Source organism: Hippoglossus hippoglossus, chromosome 3 (assembly GCF_009819705.1).
Source record: "Hippoglossus hippoglossus isolate fHipHip1 chromosome 3, fHipHip1.pri, whole genome shotgun sequence".
NCBI lineage: Eukaryota > Metazoa > Chordata > Actinopteri > Pleuronectiformes > Pleuronectidae > Hippoglossus > Hippoglossus hippoglossus.
The window spans coordinates 20,859,440-20,883,628 of NC_047153.1; the positions used below are offsets into that span (position 1 = coordinate 20,859,440).

The 24,189-nt window shown below is 40.9% G+C and overlaps 1 protein-coding gene across 5 annotated transcripts in view; it reads left to right on the top strand.

The window, feature by feature from the left end:
• The window catches only part of LOC117756388 (protein unc-13 homolog C-like), a 103,348-nt gene that overhangs the window by 12,271 nt on the left and 66,888 nt on the right, over positions 1-24,189 (top strand). For 3 of the 5 annotated variants that reach the window (XM_034576875.1, XM_034576892.1, XM_034576899.1), the window contains 11 exons: positions 93-115; positions 743-789; positions 1,920-1,998; positions 4,446-4,451; positions 4,623-4,694; positions 9,890-10,109; positions 11,198-11,425; positions 15,208-15,349; positions 17,368-17,537; positions 19,713-19,828; positions 20,007-20,170. In XM_034576875.1, coding sequence (XP_034432766.1) covers positions 93-115; positions 743-789; positions 1,920-1,998; positions 4,446-4,451; positions 4,623-4,694; positions 9,890-10,109; positions 11,198-11,425; positions 15,208-15,349; positions 17,368-17,537; positions 19,713-19,828; positions 20,007-20,170 — 1,267 coding nt within the window. The remainder of the gene's footprint in view (positions 1-92; positions 116-742; positions 790-1,919; positions 1,999-4,445; positions 4,452-4,622; positions 4,695-9,889; positions 10,110-11,197; positions 11,426-15,207; positions 15,350-17,367; positions 17,538-19,712; positions 19,829-20,006; positions 20,171-24,189) is intronic. The other 2 variants (XM_034576884.1, XM_034576907.1) reach the window with 2 other exon arrangements.

Consider the following 24,189-nt stretch of genomic DNA (forward strand, 5'->3'; position numbering starts at 1 on the left):
TAGATTAGTGTCCAGAGAGCCCATAATGTCTTTGTCTTTTGGTGAGCTGCTCTTTTCTAACTCTGCACCCTCCTGTCATTTTCTCCTTCCAGACGCCAGTGCTTTGGATTCTCAGGTTTTAAGTCATTGTTTATCAGATATCATCTACAGTACAACCACCCAGTCACTTTTGATTTCATTGCATGTGCATTTGTATTTTTTCTTTTTTTGTGTTGTGTGATTGTGTGCGTTCTTGTCGTACCCACCTGTACTGTGAGAGTGTGTGTCTTTCTCTGTAGATAAATAGATGTAAGTTATAAAAGAGAATGTAGCATGGGTTCTTTGAGTCGTGTTGCTGTCACTCTGTGCTGGTTGTCCTTTTATCAGTCTCTTTTCAGAAAATGATTTGTGTTTCAAAGTGGACATTTTGGCCAGTGAGGAGGGAGCATTACACAATAGGCAAATCTGGCCTGAAGCACCAAGAGCGGCACAACTCTCAGTCTTGAGCCCACAAATTACATTGATGTGGAATAATTTGGTCTTTTGCCTGTGGTGCTTCCCTCCCTTCTCCCTGTGCTGCAATTCTTCCCGCCTATCATTTATCTTATCCTGAGTTGACCTCCAAATGTACTGTATTTTCCCTAAGTACATTTTGTTGCACTGTATTTTTGTTGTTTAAAAGTCCTTCTGAGTGCTTTGTGTTTAGTTGTGTGCACTCACATCGTATTCCTTGTCTTACATTAAGTGATCTTTCTCTCCACAGCCTCGCAGTCTTTTGGATCCCAAAGTGCTCGGCTTGCAGACTGGAGGGTGAGTGGTGGCTCACACACTGATCTGATCAGTTTGCAATTACACAAATCTGAGCGGCTGTTGTGTGCCCCCATGCTGCGGCACATGGAGCAGAGAAGTTGCAAACACACTGATTGTCTGACGTGCAGCCGCAATGAGGGATATGATGCTCCCTAGTTTTTGTGTCCTACCACAGAGAGAAGGCTGATATACACAATGCCTGATGCCTCCATGACATCTGTAAAGGAACTTATCCCCTTGGCTGCACATATGCGATTGTTTATGAATGGTTAATTATGAAAGTGATTGGGGATTTGGGATCAGTGATGAAGCCCAGCTGTTGTCATAGGTCACGAGAGTTAAGAATGGCTAATACATATATTTACCCAGGCTCATGACAAGACTATGCAGCCACCTGCAGCGTGTACTGTGCATAAATGCAGCGAGAGCAGGGGGCCTGTGCAGCTCGTCATGTTGTGTATCTTTAGGGTCATACCACTGATGTCACTGAGAGGGCTGACAGGAGAGCTTGAGCAGCTTTATCTGTGCGGAGGCATTGGGGCTTGGATGTCATGTTGAGGTCATTAGGGAGGCGTTGATTGACAGTTTAGGTGATGCCATCGAGAGCTTCACAAGAAAGGAGAAGGACTGGTGGGAAGGCACTGAGGGATTGTGCACATGGCAGTGGGAAGACGGAGAGCGCAAGAGAACCAAAAGTGTTGCGAAGACTGAGAGAATCATCTTAAAATAACTTTTTCCGATGCATGGATTTGCATAGATTTAGCCGCTGTTTAGCCTTGACTAACGTGCAGATTACTATCTTCTGCATTCATAGTGTGTACTATAAATCCAATAGGTATGTATCTGTAAAAGCATGTCTGCAGCAATACCCGTGCAAATTGAGATAACACGGATGACGGGGGAGCCTGTGGGAACGACAGAGGTTGAGAGGGAGTACGAGGAGCTCCAGTGTAGATGGTCAACAGCATGTGAAGTCAAGAGGAAGGGGTGGGACAGGTCAGGTAGGAGCCATGATCCATTGTGTTTACCAGCTGTGTAAATCAAGACCCCACTCTTTCGCCGTAGTAATGTATCCCCCAGTGTGGCATTATTATGTTATTAATACACCTTAAATCTGTCTGCTTCTCCAGGGCTGGCAGTATTCTTTATGGTATTGACAGCATGCCTGATTTACGCCGCAAGAGGATAGTGCCGCTTGTCCGAGACCTGGTGAGTCATCTGCCCCAACAAGGTTATGTGTGATTTATGTCAACTCTATCTCAGTGACCCCAAATTAAACCACACAGAGTGAGTATGAACCTCTGCTGCAGACAATTGTTTTAATTGGCAACCTGCTATAATGTGATGAAGAGTGACAGTGTTTGTTTCTTATCTTAATTTCCTCAGGACCCTAATATTCTTTGGGCTTTGCTATGCTTTGTCTGAGTTTGGCATTTTGAATTATGACATGTTTGGTTCACTGCACATGATAGAGATGATTTCAGATACTTACCTCATATATGTAGACCTGATATGCAAATGAGATAGAATTAAAAAAAGTTGAATTGTGATCAAATCAAGCCAATAAGAAGTTTATATGGTGATAAAAGCAACCACTTAAGTCCCTTGTTATGTAGTGTAGAGCACTGCCTAGTGGGAATGTTAAATATAACCTAAGCAATAACGCTATGGCTTGATTAATTACCCTAGAGAGTGTTTAAGGCATTGCATCACAGTGATGCTTCTCCATTTGTTTTTACTGTGACATAATGTGTTGTAACATATCCCACAGAGAGGCCTGTTACAGTGCAGCCCACTTGAGCACTGTACAACGCGTTTAGTCTTTCTGATAGAAAGCAGGCTGTTGTGAGACCAGTTAGTATTTCTGTCTGTATATAACTGTTTGTCTATTATGTTCTGCATAGAGTCCGTCTGTCTTGTGTTTGTTTGTTTCTCATCTTTATGTGTTTCAGCCAAAACAACGGAAATATAATCCCACTCGCTAATTCAAGTCTCTTTAAAAACAAACCTCTACCTGTTGATTCAGAGTTTACTGTGAAATAATGCAAATAGCCGTTTATGCAAATTTACAATGCAGCTTGATGTCATACACATAGATGCTGATGAATGTTTATACCACAGTGAACAACATGAGTTGATGCTGTATTTGTCCATATCTCTCATGAAATTAATAACCAACAATGTCTTGGTAAGTATGGGATGTCGTTTTTAATTTTCAATTTATTTGGATTTTGCGTGTATATTTACCATCCCTACATAGACCCATAACAGCTATGGGTGATATTTTTCAGTGAGTTGTCAGATTTCACCCTCGCCGATGCTTGGCCATTTTTCTCCCTTTTTTTCTCGTTGCTCGGCAGGTGTCGAAAAAATTCGCAACTTGAAATGTTGACAACTCAACCCAAAAATATATCCGAGAGACTTCATTGACTTCTGATTTAACTGTGTGAGGCTTTTAAATCATGTAAAAGTGATACTGAGCGAGCCTTTTACACTTGGGATGAAGTCACTAGTCAGCAAACAAATTGGTCCCCTTTCATGCCTCTCCTTTGTCAATGTCCCACATTTGCTGTGCGATTGCTTCAGGGCAGCAACAGCGTTTGATTGGAACGGACAGTAGGGTTCCCCCATATAATGGTGGGATGCGAAAAACAAAGAAAAAAAACCCAATACAAAAAAAGGATGTCGAAAATTAATTCCCAAGGCACTGACCGCTATATTGTAGCTGAATAGATCATATCTGGACAGAGGGTCATATTGTATTGCCCGCAGCAACCTCAGCAGTGCTGGTGCATGTTGATAAACTTACATCAACACCCACAGTTCATGTAGAGGTCACGTTTCCTCCTACATTCCCCATGGCTTCCATGGATCTTTACCATAGCTGGGCTGTACGGACAAGAGGGTCGTGGTAAAGACTGATCCAATATTGTCAGCTGTCCATGTCTGCATTCCTCTGTCACGTAACTTCCTCCAGTATGGGATACATGTTGATCAATTTCTGGTCACCCAGACTCAATGGGTTTTTATATAATGGCTAATTTACTTTTGTGTATCTGTGCGTCTGTACTTGTGCGTTACCTGTTTGTGTTTGTGTGGGTGTGTACTACAGATGTTTGAGTAAGTTATTGGATGTGTGGGCAGATGTGTGTGTGTGTGTGTGTTTTTTTTTCTTTCTTCAAAGTGGGTGAGTGTGAGTCTGTGTTGTGCAGTACAGCTGGCTTCACCCATACATGAGTGTGTGTGTGTGTGTGTGTGTGTGTGTGTGTGTGTGTGTGTGTGTGTCTTGTATTTCTGTTTGTGTCAAACTACTGTGCAGAGCAGACAGCAGAAAATATGGTCAAAGCTTCATCCAATAGAGAAGTGAATATAAATGCCAAGCATGACTGCAGTTTAGCAACCTCCAATGCATGAGTGGATAAAGAATCATGCAACGGCTGTATAACCTCTCTTGATGAATAGCTGAATCTTTCTAGAGCTCTATGCCCTATCAAGCAGTCCTGCATGGCAGTTGAGGCACCTATGCTCTCAGTATGGAAAATAAATACCACAAATTCCTCTGCTGTTTGTGCCTTTAACATTCGCCCTCCCACTCCTGTGCTAATTCAATGTCTTTATTCTTTCCTCCCCTGTTCACGGCCTCCTGGAAATCACAGGCTTTGGTAAGCTCACTTTCTCTGTGCACTTTGATCACCCGTTCACAAGCCATTTAACTCTATAAAGATGTGTTTTCTATATGTGTACATTCATTGCGATGAATATTGCATAAAAGTGCAGAAAGGTAAAACGGCTGGGTGAATTTATTCCTTTTCATCATCTTCTCTGTCCCTCAGACCCTCACTGCTCGAAAGGCAGGCATCTCGTTCGCTCTGGTGAACCGGTCCACCCTGAATAATGAGGACCTGGTGAGTACTAACATCCTCGCATTGCTTGCACGAAAATCAGCTACTGGCTATTATCAAGTCTTACAGGATAATGGAGGGTTCTTCAGGGACATGGGCTGCAGGACCAATGTTCTCATTATATGTTAGGGAGGTGTTTGGAGAAGAGGTTGCTGGAGCTGAGACGGATTTTTATTGCTGCTCTGTTTTTTCTGTGGCCATTGTACTCCAGGGCTCAGGAGCACGTTGCCGGGAAAGCAGGGTTCCAAAATGAAAATGAGATGGACTGCATTAGTCAGTGGCTTTATTTTTTTAGATGTACACAGAGTTACCGCATCTGTCTGTCTGCCTGTCTCTCTGTCTATAATAATCCTTTATTAAAATGGTCTCTGTAGCCGGCTAGTCATTGTTTCTACTGTGATGCTTCTGTCAGATCATTTGGCTCAGTTCAGGAATGAAGTGATAGGCCCATCAAATTCATTTTAGACAATCCAGGACCGCTGTGGGAATGATCGGGGGTAAGTCTTAAACACCCCGTCTAAAATTACGAATTTTTAATCCAGCTAATGTGCAGACGATAGCAACAATAAATTAGCACATGAATGACCAATACCATTTCTAACTTCTGATTGGGTGGGCAGACTATAGCCCGCTTCCAAAGTTATCCACAACCCCTTTGACTCAAACAGAGCTGGATTAGATGGATCAACACAATTCACCTGATTTTAGTGTCGTTTCTAAACTCTGCCAGACAACAGCCTGTCAGCCATGATAATGGTCACTGGTTTGAGACACAAAACAGACTCTGAAACAGGAAATGAAAGGAAATTATTACAAATAGTTTGACCAAAAATAAATTTACTGCAAATTTACTTTTAACCCTTTTAAATACAATTATTACTTTGAGTTACTTTTAATGTGAAATAATATTACAAAATGTGCTTTATTTTACACTGTTGCTGATGTAGGTAAAAATAACTATAATACACATTACTGTGATGATTTTTACCAATGATTTTCTGTCATTTAACAAAATCCATAGTGTGTTCAATACCCTGCGCTGCATGGAGTATTGTCTTACAAGTTGTTTTGGGAATGAAGGGATTTTAGGTTAATACAAAAATGAATAAATAAAAATGATTCTTCAAGAAGGAATATTTTGATGAGCTTAACCCAGAGAATTGAGAAACAAAAATATGTGATAAATGAATTTTTGGATGAATACATTCACCTTCTGAAAGAGGTTTCAGCTTCTTAGCTGTTGGCAGAGCTCTGTGTTCAGAAAGGAGCTGCTCTCAGCTCAGTCAGCTCACGGTTTAAATAGATACACACAGTCTGCATTCACTGACTGAGGGTCTGGTTATATTTTGAGAAGGAACTAGCAGAGAATACATTACCACCGTAACACTTTTCTTTTTTTTTACCCCTTTCATCGTCACTTACAAAAAAAATTAAAGCAGTAACATTTACTCATTCCATTTTATCTGAATTACTTTTTCTGAGTGCATTTTTACTTAAGAAACTTCACTTCATACTTCTTTCTCTCTTAGTTGAGTTCAGTTCTCCAGTACTGCTCCTCCTCCTGTCAATGCTGAGACACTTTAGTGTTGACCTCTAAATCTTGCTCTGCTTTAATTGATCGCAAGTCTTCACTCCCAGAGGGAAAATGGAGGATAAGGAAAAAAACAGAAGATTTCAGCTAGACAAACCAGTAGACACTTATAATATAGTATATATATAATATATATATAATATAGCTTAGTCGTACACAATTCTGTGTAAACAATGCACAAATATTACATACAAGAGACATGGCCCTGAATTTGTGCGCACCTATTTGTGTACATTTTCACATCACTTAGCTTGTTCTTTCTCTTGACTTGGTGCTCATGGTGCACATGGCCAGTTGCCCTAAAGTGAGAGGGTCTTGATTGCTTACTAATAGCATGGATTTGATTAAAGGAGCTTTAGGGATGAACAGCTCATGTCCACGATGAGGCGGAAATGATGTGATAGATGCATTGTGTTGATTGGTGTATGAAGGGAGCAGATTCTTGGGCTACAGTGGTAAGTAAGGCTTGGTCTTTAAGGGATAGAGGTCCAGTGTTCTGATTAGGAACAAAGAGGGAAGAGTTTGATAATTGTTGGCTGAGGGGAGCTGAGTTCAGAACAAATGCAGATTGTGTAGTCTTGTTAAGTAGGACGAGCAGATGTCAGAGTTTTATCTGCTGCATTAAGTCCAGGAGAGTGCTTCCCTGTGAGGACTGCGAGTGAATGTGAACGACCATATGCGGTTGTAGAGTGCAGAGGATCCAGGCGAAGAGAGCAGAAAGGAATAAAGAAAAGGACTGCGAGAAAAGGGAAGGAGATGAGCATTGAATCAGAGAAGATCAGAGCAGAGAGTGACTTGTCACCATGACCCCCTGGCCCTGATGTCCCTGATCAGGCAGCCATGTTGAACAATCCGCCCTCTGGTCCTTGGAGGGATGTTTGAATCTATTTAGAGTGCGTCCTTCTTTTTTCCTCTTTTTGTCCAATTTCTGTCTTCACCTTCGCTTCCATCAGCACCCTCCTGTTGGTTTTTACCTGTTTCAGCTTAAAACACATGATTAAAATGACTTGCTCTGTCATTGGCGACCTATAGACCGCCTGATGTGTTCTCCTTCTGCGTCATGTTTCCCATGTAGCTGCTTTTTAGAGCAGAAAGGAACATTATGTGTGGGCAGACTAACGGCCTGTGTGTCCGCTCAGTGTTCAGAGCCGCATGTGATCTGAGCAACACAGACTTTTAACTGTGACTGGCAACAGCAACTGGGGCCATTACCTGCTGAGACAGAAGCTGGGTCTCACTTGTACTGAGGAGGAACAAAGCCAGGATCTGACGCAGTTCTAGGACTGTCTGGAAATAAAATGTGATGTGTTGCTGCTACTGGGCAATAAAACAATGTCAATAATTATTGCAATGTAATTTCCATCAATAGCATTATATCAGAAGTTCAATTTATATGGATATGAAGCTAATGCAATGTGTAAGTACAGTGGGGATATATGATCTACTTCAGATTTATAAAATATTTAGCTGTTGATCAAGTGTTTGTCATTCTCTGCTATAGATATTGACTGATTTTCCTCTCAATTATAATGTTTTCCATATCGGCAAGCCCCATGTGATACTTTAAGTAACTTAACATATCAGACTGGTTCTCAGCAGCAAAATATATCACTGGTTTTTCAATGCTTGCCTGTGCTTTCAATCCAAATACCTACACCAGGGATTTTATGTTTTCACCCTTGACAGTCTGGTTGTTGGTTGCTTTGTTTTTAAGCAAGATTACACAAAATCTAGATGGATTCCCACGATACTTGGTGAAAGGATGTGGTATCAGATCCGGACCAGTGGGCGGATCAAGAAATATTTATGTCTACTGAGCGCTTTTCTAGTTTGAGGTCATTTTTGAATTTTGCCGGACAGAAAAAAATACTGGAAATGGTCTAAATGTGATACTTCCATCACGTGTTGTGAAAAAAAAAAGACCAAACACATGGATTTGTTGTTTAGGCTGAAAATGTACAGTCGTTATTGGTTAATACAAAGACTTTGAGGATGAGGAGGATGTCAGATGACAGGAGGTGGTGAAACTGGAAAGGAGGAGAGATTAGATTCTTCGCTGTCATGTTGGTCTCAGGCGGAAACTGCAGCTGTCAATCACTTCGAGCAGTGTCTTGCACAAAATCACCAGGGTTACCTCGCAGTGTAACACATGAGACTCACACATGCTGCACTCTTCCTAAATCTGCTGAGCTGTGTGACATATGGTGTCAGGACTGAGAATGTGGAAATAGAGAGGGAGAGAGAAGGAAGGTGGGAAATTTTCATAGAACAGAAATAGATGTGTCAATGAAATCACCATTTACTTACTCATACATCAGTCAAAGAACTAATCGGAAATTAGTTACACTCTTAATGTGACTCACTCATCTCCTGCAGGCTGTCTCAGAATTAGACAGTTCAGTATTAAGTTTGGTGAGTAGAAGGCTTCCAGTCATGACCTTAATGTAGTTGTGGCTAAATCTTCGACATCTGCTTCATCTCATCGTCCTCGGATTAAAAGAGAAATCTCTCTGTCTCCTTCTGTGTTTTATTAAAGGTCCTCCAGCGTTCTGCTGCCTCTCAGTTGCATCAGCAAACTCTTACAATGTTAGATAGCCCCGTTGTCCTGTCATCTGCTGCCTTTTAATCATCTCTGCAAGGGTGTGTGTAGGTTTGTGTGTCTCTGCCTTTCTGAGTGGGCAGCGCTGAAGTCTTAGCGGTAAAGTGCGGAGCTACTGTTCAGGTGTTAAAGCACATTGTCAACACACTGGGAGCTGACAGCCGGGAGAAGGGCGGCGGGGGAAGGGGTGAGGAGAGGAGAGCAAGTGCCTCTTGAAGATTTATTTAGCCGCCATACATCTCCTTCTCTTTCTCTGTCACTTTCTTTCTCGCTTGCTCTCTCGCTCTCTCAATCTAGATAATGCTCACTTTTAAAACCTTATTTACAGCATCCATTGATTCTGCCTCCAAGAATTGGCAAGTCCCGCTTCTTTTTCCTGTCCTTGCGGATGGAAGGGCTGTGGCAGTAAAGCGTTCAATTTGAAGAGGCCGTCTCTTACGCAGCAATCAGCCGAGACAGGCCCCTAGTAGACTTTAGTATTTTTCTCTGGAGGAGTTTTTGTCAGTAAACCACTCAATGGGAATAAAGCCTTTGGGCTAAGGATGCCGTTAATCTAAGCTTAATTAGATGTAAGTCTGATTTACTCTCTCTGTTGACGATAAGGTATTCAGGAATGGATCAACGTAGCCCCCTACATGTTATCTCCAGGAATAATGAAATCCAGGAAAAGAAGAGAGAAGCATGAAAAATGCTGCTGCACTGATGAATGATAGCTGCAAAAGCTACATAATTATCAAAATGACTGCAGATTTGTATCATAAATATCATGCTGCTCTGATTGTGGATCAATCCTATAGCCTATAGGCTGTTTTTGTGTAAACTTTAACTCAAGCTTTGTGTTATTATGGTGGTCATAGTGTTCCCTCAGCAGGTTGAGATCAGCACTGCCATGAGTCTTACAACATTAGCTGCACCTATATGGTTTACCTCATCCCTAGATCCTTTTTATCATTGTCTTTATACCAGAGTTAATATTACATGTCCACAACGCCTTCTCTTTCTTTTCAGAAACTCCATGTCTTCAAGAAGACTCTCCAGGCTCTGATCTACCCAATTTCATCCACAACACCCCATAACTTTGAGGTGTGGACGGCGACTGCACCCACCTACTGCCATGAGTGTGAGGGACTGTTGTGGGGCATCGCCCGTCAGGGCATGCGCTGCTCGGAGTGCGGCGTTAAATGTCACGAGAAGTGCCAGGACCTGCTCAATGCAGATTGTTTACAAAGTAAGGCAAGAGATTGATGTGCTCATCAACACTAATAGGCACTGGCTGTGTGTGTGTGTGTGTGTGTGTGTGCGTGTGTGTGTGCGTGTGTGTGCGTGTGTGTGTTTGTGTGTGTCTGTGTGTGTCTGTGTGTGTGAGTGAGTGAGTGAGAGAGACACAGAGAGACAAAGACTGTCAGAGAGCAAGTATGATTTGTGGCCTTAACAGCATCCTATAGAGAACTACATAGATTTGTCATTCTGTCACATGCTTAATGTTAATTTTCATGATTTCACAGTCAGTTACGATTGGTAAAACCATGTGGTTGGTCTGGGAAATGTAAAGTTCTTATATGATATTAACTCTGTAGTTTTTCTTTCCCTTGACGTTTCTGAATCATTAAATACCAACACTATACTGTACAGCTGCACTACATGGGTGTTGTTATGGGGATGTGTGTACCACATATTACATCTTCCCCTTACACTCATTGCTACAAGTGACATGGTGCATTTATTTCCCTCAGTCCAGTCACTTGCATTCATTACAGGCTCTAATCAGCTTTTTCAATCAAGCACACCCCTGTTGTTACAGCGTACAATAAAAGGAACAATGGACATGCAGGCTTCAGGATGGTTCCCCCCACAGCAATCCTCACACACCTTAAGTGGATTAGCTACACCCTGGCTCTTATAAAAGTCTGTTATTATATCGGTTTCACACTCGTAGAACAGTTCAAACCGCGATTCATCTATGTCATTTTCTGAACTCTTGGCACTGCAGATACATGATATAGATAAAGAGAATTAAGCTTCACGCCTGTCTTGCAGACGCACACATACCAACATTAATGCATGATTTCTCATCTTGCACACACGCTCACACATTCAGTGTTTAAAGTCACACTGATGCACATTAGATCAGATTTTATGCTGGATGCTTTAACACTGTACAGCATAATCTTTATTTAAAAAATGGATCTGTAAGTCATGTGATGGATACGCACAGCAAATGCCCTGCCACTGAGATGCATCACCACTTTCAATGCCTCTGTATTAAATATGCAGACCAGTGTGCTGAGACACTCTATCACCGTTTGCTTGTTTCAGGGGCTGTGGAGAAGAGCTCCAAGCATGGGGCGGAAGACAAGACCCACAATATCATCATGGCTATGAAGGAGCGCATGAAGATAAGGGAGAAGAACCGTCCTGAAGTGTTCGAGGTGATCCAGGAGATGTTCCAAGTCTCCAAAGAGGAGGTCACCAGCCACCTGAAGACGGCCAAGCAGGCTGTGCTTGACGGGACCTCCAAGTGGTCTGCCAAAATCAGCATCACAGGTTAACCCGATAACACTAGATAATACAAGATACGACTCAATAACACAAGATTAGATTAAATAAGATAAGATAATTCTTTATTAGTTCAACAATGGGGAAATTTGCCATGTTACATAAGCAAAGTGGAAAGCAAAAATAGAAACATAATGAAAACAAAAGTTTAAATAATATGTACATGTAAACAGAATATATATGCAGTATATATACTATATATATGAAGGATATAACATTGTTTTTAGAAGCTTCACTCACACATTTATCCATCAGCCAAACAGTGACAAATGGTAATGGTAACAGTAATGGCTTAACACTGCTTCAGGTGACCCTTGACCTATGGACTACGATCTTTAACCCTTTGCTCAATCCTCTAACCCCAAATAAGCGAAACTGTCATTACAAGTCGAGCTCCTCTCACATGATAAACACTGCTATTGTAATTGGTATTTACTTGCTATTAACCTCAAGATTGTGGTCATTAACCTCTGACATGGAACCACAAACAGCAGTGCACATTTAATTAGAAATAGAAATTGATTAGGTGGCTTTGAGAGTAGTTTGTTAATATTGCTTTGATGGTTACTGCTGGATCACTGTTGTGAGGCCAGTAATTAATGCCACTGTTGGTCATCATATTGATTTTAAAAATCTAGACACAACTTGTTATAACAATCTTCTGTCTACTTATCCACCTAGCCTAGTTCTATTTAAACAAAAACGTTAATTTAAATAGGAATTCATTCCATGACAAGTTGTTATAATGAAAACAAGACACAGGTTGAGCAATGGGAGTGTATATCGGGTCACAATAATGCTTTACAAATGTTAGACTGTTTCACAGTAAATACAAAGCACATCAGAGTCTGTAATAAAGAGACTGTGCTGAGTCTTATTGTAGGTAAAAAGTACTTGCTGCAGCCGACAGAGATGTTAATGTCTTTTTTACAGCTCACTAGCATGCTAATCTGTTATACAGACATGGTGTAGAAGTTGATATTACACATTAAGTGATGTAAACAATTTGGGCATTTACCTGTGGGCTGATGGGAAGCAGGATGTGGGACACAATCTCAGTCAATCAGGTGTTCCCTGGGTTTTCTCTGCGGGTGACTGTTCTGTTGAAGACAAGCTTATCTGTGGCTCGGTCAGGATCCAGAGAAAAGTAGCGCATTCTCTTGAACTTGAATTTGTCCCTTTAATTTACATACACAGTAAATGCCATCACGTAATTAGTAGATCCTTTAATATGAAGTTACAATCAACACAACACGCAGTTTGAGGTGTAGAGAGGGGGCAGATGTAAAGCCGAGCTCTGCCTGCCTGCTGACAACTGAATGTCCATCGTGGGGACGTGCCGAGCTACAGCAGAAACTACCTGATGACTTCTGCCTGCGACCCAAGCACAGTAAAAACCTTATTGGTATTTTTACCGCCCACTGACGCACTGGGATTTCTTTCGGTGCTGCCAATGGCCAGCCCAACTATGACAGATGGGTCAATGTGTTTGTCGTTGAGAGAGAGAGAGAGAGAGAGCGAGAGCGAGAGAGAGCAAAAACACTAAGTCAGATCTTTTTATGTTATTGTCAGAGGTAAAAAAGAAATCTGGGCTATTATGAAATGGTGGCAGGACAAATCAGACTTGGCAGGCTGCCACAGTCTAAGTAATTAATGGCAATGACTGTAGTTAACTGACTAATCAAAAATGGTCATAAACTTGCATCTCTAACCTCAAACCTGGTCTCCAGTCCATCTCTGTGGTAACAGTGCCAGGCCCAGCTTGTTTATTGCCTGCCACCTCTTGTCAATGTCCCAGAGAGAAAAAGAAACGGAGAGAAAGGGAGACAAATAGAGAGCGAGAGTAAAATCATTGGATTGGATTGAAAAGAAGAGAAGAAAAAGTAGAAAGAGGGAAACCAGGGAGAAAGAGACTTGATGGTGAGAAAGATCCAGCGTTGCCTTGGACAATTTCACAGGGGTTTATTGAGCGGCCCATTTTAGACTGAAGCTTTTGATTTGTTTTTTATTCATCACTTGTTCAATAAAGACCCACTGGCATTAGCTCTGACAGTGACCATGAGACATTGTGTATCGGGTGAATGTGAAGGCCTGGCAGGAAATACGAACCTGCAGACCAGGCATTCTATCATCAGCTATTTTAAAATCTGCAAATCATTAATTCTACTACCTGTAAATGCACCAATCACTCACTATCAAACATGCAGTGAGGAAGTATGCTAGTACACTAGTGTTTTTGATATGTCCTGTTTTTTATTACAATATCTCCTGACAATGTTTTAAATTACATTTGAATTACATTACATTACACTTCATGAAAGCCTGGCTCACACGCTTCCCATGGTTAATGCATTAAATCGGAGCGATCAGAAATTATTCTGTGCACGCAAGAAGAAAGATTTTATCTGTTGATACTTTCTGATATGGTCTCTTTGTTACTCCAGTCTTTATTTAAACAAGACAATCATAACTAATTTGGTTTGGGCAAAACATCTCTTGGCAAGTTATTCATCTTTTCTTTCTTTTACTAGCAAAAAGCTTGATAAACCGTTCAGGTGATGACCTAAAACTTAGGTATAATGCTTGAAACGAAAACATAAATTCACTTACATTTAATAAAAGAACAAAACTAAATTGTACTCTAGAGAAAAGTGAAAGTACAGCCGTTATTTAGAGGGATAAGTTATTGCTTCAATTTCCACTTCTTTGTGATGCATTTCCTGTAGTTATGTGAAGAATGAAAATCGTCAATTGCTACCGGAAGTAGACGAGATTGGTATATGGACAGTCGTGGAGAGTTAGAATATAATGTCAGTTGTAGCCCCTCCCCCAATTCCTCCATAAAAAGATGTGGGGGAGGGGGCTTCAGACACGGCTTGGTGATCCTACAAGCACTTAGTTTGAAGCACACTGACCCCTTTATTCATGTCAGTGTCTCAGGCCCCTCATTTACCACAGGAGCCATTTGATTTTCAGCACTCCTGGAGCAGGCAGGCCGTGGCTCTTGAAACCTCTACATCCTGCCCACCTACTCCTGTCAGCACCGAGCCTAGGGATATATATGTACCCTGAATTATTTAGACTGTCACTTATGCATATTTGATGCTCCAGTGTCCTTTTTCCCTTTTGTGGCGCTGTGAAATACTACTGTCTCTCCATCTCTGCACCTTTCCGTCTCTCTGTGTAGAAGTAAGATCCTGAATCACCGATCTTTCTTTGAAGCCAAGTCTTAGCTCAGCAGGATCATTTCAAAGTAGTGGGCACACACAGGGGTGGATGGCTACCTATAGCCAGGATGTAGAAATAGATAAATCTTAGAAAAACTGAGCGTATACAAAAAGATGAATAACTGCAGTTGTCATTGAACCAAAGAGCTTCTTTGTTGCCTCAGCTTTTGGCTCAAGTTGTTGTAGGCAGTGACGGTTCTTGATTTTAAAATTGGAATCTGTAAGGAGCCCACACACAATCGAAGTAAATAAACCAAATTCAGGCAAGTACCTAGTAAATACTCAAATGAAAATGAAAATATAGTGGTAGGTTATTCACTGGGATTTAGAAACGTATGTAAAACCTCACCCACCAAGCCCAGTGCTTCCTATTTTAGACTTCCAAAAAGTAAATTAAAATGTCATGCCACTGTGTTATAATTAAGATAAGGCCAACATATATAAATGTAAGGATTCAATTTTTTTAAGCACAAAAAATGTCAGCTGTTTTGCCTATACAGTGCTTATATGGATGTTCTCTCTCCATCTCTGTCTCGTCTCCAGTCATGAGTGCACAGGGCTTACAGGCCAAGGATAAAACTGGCTCCAGCGACCCTTACGTCACCGTCCAGGTGGGCAAGACCAAGCGCAGGACAAAGACCATCTTTGGCAACCTCAATCCAGTGTGGGATGAGAAGTTCTACTTGTGAGTGCTCTTTATTCATTTGACCTCTATACAACCAGATTGCCCCGACCGAGATTAAGTAGGATCTCGTCCACGGAATCTTAAAGCATTAGTAAATACATTCAGACAATTCTTTTTTAATGGCTCGGGGAAATAACAACTGTTATGACATGTTACTCACCAGCTGCACTCCACCGATTTTGGAGATCCAGCTAAACACATCAGCTTTATGATGGCGTCCATCCATTCAGAGAACACAAGTCCTAGCCCTGTTATTTCAACAACAAAATAAATCCATCTGTACTTAAGAGCTTTAGAGGCACTTCTTATGCCTCATAACGTCTCTATTGTGTTGAATGGCCCCCTCTTTAAGCTATTCTTCTTGGTCAGTAAAGGCTTGCATAGTTTTGGCCATTTAGTCTACGTGTTCTCCCTCTGCATCATTTGTTCATACTCTTATTGTGTTCTCAAACAGCAGCAAATAACACTGTTGAGCACTGTTGAAATTGCAATGAATGATTATGATGTTTGTAAAAAAGAATATAAAATGTTGCCTTTGAAAACACTGTGCAACACATGCTATGTCTAAAATATAAAGAAATGGAAAATCAAAGCTATGTATAGCTCAACCTAAACCTGGGTGCAGAATTAGAGTGAGTACTTATTAGCAGTTGTTCTTCTACATGGAAAACCTGCACCTGTATATTTAAAGCTTTGAGAGGAACGTTGTTCTAAGATTTCAGCTCTTTTGGACCGCAAAAAAAAAACGGTACAAAAATGATGTGAACATTTGACCCAGGTCTTGCCAATAAACCCACGAGGCACCAGAAGAGCCCTTTGCATTATTTATTCATTTTTTCTTTCCCTTAAACTGTAATCCTCTTGCTGTGAATGGGGAAAGGATCAGCGAGGGCTCGTCATGTTGACTTAACCCAAAGAGAGAGCAGCTTAATGGCATTTCATTATTCATGCAAGAACTGAGGTTTTTAGCTGATATCCATAAAAGAAGCCATAAATATTTTCCAAAATATATTTTCTTAGAAATGTTAATGGCAAATCATAAAATACTTTTTATTTTTCGTTTATCTAACATTCCACTCACAAAATTTAGATCCTGAATTTATGCTTCAGTATTTATTGATATTAGTTTTTGTTAACAATTTTTGAAAACTCATACTGACATGTGTGAACTATATTAAGATTTTCTGTGTGTTTGTGTTCTATCCCAGCCACAGACTAGGCTCCACACCTGCAATGAGACTCCAGGAGTGGCTATAATAAAACTTTTTCCCATTACTACAGGGATGTAGATTAATAGAGCGATACATTACTGTGTGTTTGGCAGAGAGCAAAGCCTCGGACTTGCGGTGCAGCAGCAGCAATTGCTAGCGCTGGAAAGGGATTAGTTAAAAAAAAATACTGCAGATACGTTTTCTCTGGCTGTTGCACCCAAGATGTCATTAGAACAAAATGTAATCTGTTGGTTTTAATTCCAGAGCCCAACAGTCTGACCCCATCTAAAGCTAAGTGCTGTGGCCACCTCTGTTCTGTTTAGCAGTGTCATGTGAAATGTCCGCCAGCATCTGCACTAATGTAAGAAGGGCCAAAGAGATATAACGCTTTCACGAATAAGAAAATCCCTTCCCTGATGAGCTTAGCATACATTTGGATAGAATATAAATACAAAGATGCACGGTAAATGTCATGCAGTGTCTTGGGGTAATTCTTCCTGCCAGCCAGAGAGCCCCTCTCCACAATCCCGTTCTGAACACGCACACCCACTCATACCCATCCATGTGCACACACTAATACACACATTCCCTCATTTGAATCCAGGCAAGACATTTTTCTCCATATGTTACTTAGAAAAGGGGCGAGATATATGTGTCTCTGACTTTACATTCATGCTTGAATTGTGCATTTGCTGCTCCACTGAATACCCCACTCCTATGAGCTGGCACTGAATATGCTGTTGCTGTTTGTGTTGCTCATGTTGTTGTGATTGTTTTGACCTGGCATAATCATCTCTCGCCTTGCAGCGAATGTCACAACGCCACTGACCGCATCAAGGTGCGTGTGTGGGACGAGGACGATGACATCAAATCACGGGTGAAGCAGCACTTTAAGCGCGAGTCAGATGATTTTCTGGGCCAGACCATCATCGAGGTTCGCACTCTCAGTGGAGAGATGGATGTTTGGTACAATCTCGGTATGTTACCCATTTTAGCTCAGTGTCTTTTGTTACAGATTAGATACAATGATGAAATGATAGTGGAACATATTACAGCACTTATTCAGATAAAATTATGTCTCATTTGGAAAAAAATGCTTTTGAAATAAGACCCCTCTCTTATTGTCAGGGCTAGCGATGGTTCAATATTTTGTCATATACTCATGGCTATGAAATCAGCATTAGATTGATTTGTTACTGATGAGGCTCAATTATGCTCAACATTAGATAAATATACAGAAACAGACTGAGCCCTCCCGCAGTACGCGAAATCCGAAACAGACAAAATGGAGCAGTACCACTGGAAATCATGATTAACTTCACCTGGGACAAGCTGCCGCTTTTGTCTCTTTCTTCCACAGTCTATATGTTTGTTGTTGTCAGAAAATCTAGATTCTGCGCTACCCTTTAGTGATTGTATTGGTTAACAACCATACCAACATTAAGAATTCATGGGAGAATGTTCAAAAGAGACAATTACGTAGTTTAAATCGGACGTATCTCTTTTTGGACGTAAGGGCACGTTTCGTACCTTATATTTGGTATTAAAGAAACATTTTCTATCTAGCAAAAGTAACCTCTTAAATGTTGAATATTGTCTTAACACATGCAGCCACTCAAGAATCTTTCCTGAGTAAAAAAAAAAGCCTAGGGTTATTATAATTTTTTGTTCATTTAAGGAGCACTATAAAAAATTTACACATGAAGTTTGGTTTATTAATTCTTATTTCAATCCCCATTTTTTGACCCTGTGATAACAGTGGTAGATCTGCAGGTTTGTCTCAGAAATGAACTCTGATGATGTCAGTGTTGTTAGAGGAATCTTCTCAGCTTGGGATCGTTTTAACATTATAAACTGGGTTGTTGAATTTGAAAGTTGTGGATATTTACAGCAGTTGGTGTTGATGCTTTAGTCTTTCCCTCTCGTGTGTCACTGGTTTCACTACACAGCACGAGGTTGGCAGCATGATGGGAGCTCCCACTTCTGTTGAAGTGACTGGCGGCTGCTGTCATTGTTTGCCTCTCGAGCTAAAAGGAAGCAATTTGTGCTAATAGTGACCCCTGCCCACTGCTGCTGCCCTGTGCCTTTTTAAATGTCCAAAATGAATATCTAAACAGGCCATTGCGGGTGTGGGTGTCACCCCCCCAGCTGCTCTCCTCTCTAAGCCTCCTCATCTCCTCTTCAATCTCGGCTTTTGCAGTTGCAGCACTGTCGCTTTGTCACGTTATTATGTTTCACTTGTCTGACTCTTGACCAACTGACTGTAGAGGAACATTTCACACATTTGAAACAGAGAAGATGATTTTTATATGAGCGCACACATGGGGGGGGGGGGGCAGCGTTGAAGGCACCCCAACAGCTGTGAAGTCATTAGCTCCAGGGCCTATTGGCAGTGTGTCTCCCTGCATTTGTGTGGTTTTGTGACTCTGCGTGTATCTACTGTACATGCTTTTTAATATAATTACAGAAAATAAATTCAATTCCCCAAAAATACAACTCATTTCAGCTACTGATAATCTAATGCAAGTGTTTTGTTGTACACACATGCAGTGAGTCAGTCATTGCTGTTGTCTTGGACATGATGTCATACCCCATGTCTCATTAATGCCATTTCTTTTTTATGTGTTTTATATGTCATGAATATTGTCAAGGACACTTTTCTACTGAGGTGGAAAGTAATATTGTGAAATGACTTTTACATTGTTCTCACTGAGTGGAGTCACTATTTATGTACTTGAACTGTTCTTCTTTTAACTGACTGTTGTAAAACCATGAGAGCATATTTCACTTGTTCCTCCATCTGCTACATTGAAAACATATTGAAATGCAACTCAGAGACAAAACTAGAAATCTAGTCTCCCCTTCTGAATTGTATTTGTTTAGTTGTTGTTTTTATCCCTCTGTAAATCACTTAAGAACAGTGCTATACAAATAAAGCTTATATTGTAATAGTAACTGCATTAACTGATGTTAATATATGTGTTGGAAGAGAGCTTTTAGAGTTTGAAAAGTGATAAATATGTAATTTTTTAAGCTAATCTATTATGTTGTGGTTCTAAGGACATGAGCCAACTTTTGCCCTCTAAAGAAGTGGTTTATTACATTTTAACTGATTTCCAGTTATGTTCAAAATCAGCTTGTTTGTGTTACAGATAAGAGGACAGACAAGTCTGCTGTATCTGGTGCCATCCGACTCAAGATCAGTGTGGAGATGAAGGGGGAGGAGAACGTGGTTCCTCCTCACGGCCAGTACACCTGTTTACATGAGGTAACAGTTGCAAAAAGAAACGTAAAAAACTAACCATAACAAACTAACAGGGTTGTAGTTACTGATCTGCAAAAAAACGATGTTTCCAGCTGCGATATGGGTCCTAATGGGTCCTTTCATATGAAACCATTCTCCATCAGCGTAACCCTTTGCTCCTAATCTCTTGTGCCACGCACAGAACCTGTTCCACTACCTGACCGAGATGAAGAACAACGGGGTAGTGAAGATCCCGCAGGTGAAAGGGGACGAGGCGTGGAAGGTCTACTTTGACGACGTGTCTCAGGAGATAGTGGATGAGTTCGCCATGAGATACGGAGTGGAGTCCATCTATCAGGCTATGACGTTAGTACCACCCTGATCTATGGCCTTTTACCTCACCAATCTGTCACTGTCTCATTCGGCGGAGTGGAGGAGAGACAGAGAGGAGAGGTGGAGAGGAAGAGACCAGAAGACCAGAGAAGTAGTAAAGATGTCTCCTCAGCAGAATCAGAGCTGGGAGAACTATTGAGCTCCCAAGTTTGATTGATTATTTGCTGGTCCCTTGGAAAAAACTCCTAACCTGCCTTGGTCACATTGATCATGGACATACATAAACAGTCTCACTTCCTCCTCTCTCTCTTTGTCTCTGTGATCCTCTGTGACCCCGTCCAACAATGAATGTCTCTGTCCACCTTTGTCCCATACACACTCTTACTCACACACACACACACACACACACACACACACACACACACACACACACACACACACACACACACACACAAACACACGTAAAGTAGGCACATGCAGAGACACGCCAACTGTCACTCAAAAATCAATTAAATATTGATCAAGGTCAGGCAGTGTTACACTATGCAGTGTTGATGTGTTGGTTACCCCTGCAGAAATCACTATTAACTCCTAAGCTGTTGTAGACATGAACTGAACTTTGCAGATACTCTAGTATTTTCCCCAGAGGAGGTGCATGTGTGAATGCACATGGCCGAGTGAGAGGCTCTGCAGTTTCTGCTGACTTTCTCTGCCTGGCCTCCTAGTATAAAGTCTGTAGAAAGTCAGGAGAATGCGATTCGATGTGTGAACACAGCGGGGGATCCCTGCGAATGAGTGGGTGAGGGGGGTTGATGGCGCTACTAAAGCGTGACAGATGCAAAAATGAAAAAAACAAAGAAAACAAATGTCTCCCACTGAAAAAGCAGTGACACATATAGAAGAAACCGACAAAAATGTTGTGAATGCGATCTGTGCACAGATCCCCCCCGCTGTGTTGTGCATGTATGAAAGGCAAACTGCAGGTAGAATCCAGTGAATTGGCTACGGAGTTGAACCACAGGTCAGGTCTGAAAACGGCTTTAGATACATCTGTCTTCCAATACAGTGGTCACTGTAGCTTTGCCTTGTATACAGCAGACATTGTCCTTAAATTGACTAAGTCTGATGCATCCCTTTGAGTCATTTTATGCCAATTTACCCAGAAGTCACCACTTTTTCTGGTTCATGTCATGAATTATTGCTTTGATAATAACTCCTACAGAATATATTTATTGGTTTACCACCTTCAGGGTATGAATGTCAGCTACCCCACATAGAGGCACAGATTTAAACAGCACAATTGGCCTTATATCATGCACTCATTTACCTATGACATCAGAATTCTAGCTGTAATAACCATTGCCCTCTTCTACAGGAAACTGGCTGAAGTTGGGGACAAACTTAAATTGCATACACAATGGCCAGGAGAGCTTTTTGAGATTTAGGGTTTTGCCATTGGTTTTCTTTGTAGCCAGAGCCCAAGATGAATAAACCAGTTAATCTGAAATAAACAAACGTTTTTTGTCATAGAAACTAATAAACTTCACTAATAAACTTACTAGTGACTAATATAATGAAATGAAGTGAAGCAGCTGCATCATCCTCCATTCTTTCTGATTTTTAATATTCTGTATTTTAAGAGGTTCAATCTGACTGAGTATGGATGATACTACTCTTGCATAAATCTGTGGAAAGATGTTCTGTTACTTTTCACAAATGATTCAGTTCAGCGGCCCTTTGCTGGAGAGGTTTTGTTCCTCCGCCTCCGAATTAAAGGTTCAGTGTGTAGAATTTTGTGACATCTAGTGGTGAAGCTGAACACCGCTCACCTCACCCTCCCCTTCCAAACATGAAGGAGAAACTGTGGCAGCCTTCAGTTGTCTTAAAAACTCAAAAGTTGTTTAGTTTGTCCAGTTTGGGCTACTGTAAAAACATGGCGACCTCCATAGAGAGGAGCAGCTTCAATTTAATCATAAAGTATTTCAATGTTAAGGGCTCATTCTAGGGTAAAGAGAACAATTTAGATGAAACACACTAGTGAAAAGATCACTTCGATTATTTTATATTCAATTTCTGCCAATAGATCCCTTTCACCTAAATCGTATACACTGGACCTTTAAACATCCTCCAGAGGTGTTTCTATTGGATTGTTACTACTTTCAGGTCCACAAGTGGGTTTTAGCTGTGATTGGGATCATTGTCATGTCGGAATATTGCTCCTGCTGTCAAGGTTCTTGAGCCTTGGAGTCATCTGGTCATTGAGTATTTGGTACATTCAATCATCTATAAATGTTGTCTGCCCCACATCAGCACACTCCCACCTGACTGTGTCCACTCCCACTCCTCATCTGACCACAGAAGCTCTTGCCAGTATTCATCAGACCTTCTTTCATGTCTGTTGCCAAAGTTGAATGTGTCGACTCATGCTCAGTAGCCTGCTGATGCTCTTGTTTCGTATTCCATCTACATAAAGTCTCACAATCTGGTTTGTGGCTTGCTAAGGGCTGCTGCACACTAGAGGATAATCAAGCAGACTTTAGACCTGATTTTCCTCTTCCGACAATCACGGGGGCGTTCTCTACTGGAGGTCACTTGGTGACGATTATCTATACAAATAATCCTGAAGTGTGGGGGGTTTACAAAGTAATCTTAATGCTACGTTCTCTCAAAACACGTTTGATATTTACGATAATCTGCACCGACAGAAACCCACAACAGCGTATAGCGTATAAGCCTTCTCAGCCATGACTTCATCCATAGTTTTTCTTTTTTTGTCAAAACAGAACACACGATACCAGTCCTTCTCCATGCGTTTCTTTTGAAGTCAGGTTCAATCATATGAGTGCTCCACACTCCAGGTCAGAAGGTGGCGGTAATGTACCGAAAAGTCGTTTGCGAACCACCATTAAAAACTGTAAAAGTAAAAGTCGTCAGGTGTGGGCATTCTGACGATTATAAAATCAATTCAATCTTTAATTTTGTGTGTGATCTTCCACGTTTTTATGTGTGCAGCAGCCCTAAGGCACTTTCCTACCATATGGAGCCTTTCTGCATCAAACACAATGGAGAAGGGCCAAAACGGAGAAAGCTGGTTCACAGGAACTTTTATGATGTTGTTAATGAAATTAGTCTTAATTTGAAATCACAGGTGTTGCTCTATTGCAGCTATCACAGGTTTACTGACTTTAGTTATGTTGAGGCTGCACTTTGCAGCCTGTGGTTTCAATATAACCAGTGAGTTGATGATTATACACAAGATCAAACACCTAAATAACGTAAAAAAATTGTTTTTGTAAAATGAAGTCTTGAATCATTTGACAGCTAAGTGATATCACACATCCGTTAATCAATCAATCAAACATTTTATTTAGCAGCTTTGTTACAGGTTAGTGCACTTCAACGTGCTCCACAATTAACTAATGAGCCAAGAATAGACTAAACCAATAAACATTTCAACAATTAAATTCCATAAAAATAATTTTTAAAGTTATAAAAACAATGAAGAATACAGTTAATACAAGAAATATAATTTAATAAAGTGGGATAAAAACACTTACTCAAATATGAAGAGAGAGATAAAATGAATATTTAAAACATAGATGCAATGAAATGTATAAAAACCACAGAGGGGTACTCTACTACTTTTTTTTTTTAAATGTGCCATATGTGCAAATGCAAAACCTACTGCTCTGTTTCCTCTCTTCATTAGCTGTCACAGATACAAATACACAAAGATACACAGCAGCTTTGTGTTACATCCCCTTATCTCTTGTTCCTTGTTTGCTTTTGACTTCTCTTGCATTTCGAATGATGAGCTAATCAGTATCTCTCTCAGCATCACTACATCAGTCTGAGCTGAAACTCTCATATCACATCCCAACATGCACCTTTCCAGCTCTCTCTCCTCTGCAGGATGCACTTGTTGGACAGTCCCAGTAGCTGCCTGTGTAATTACCTGCTGCTTCACTAAATCAGACACTAATTGCTCACAGACCGTGTTGGCAAATTTAATGAAAATTGCCAACATATTGGTGCTTTAATGTTTGTAAATC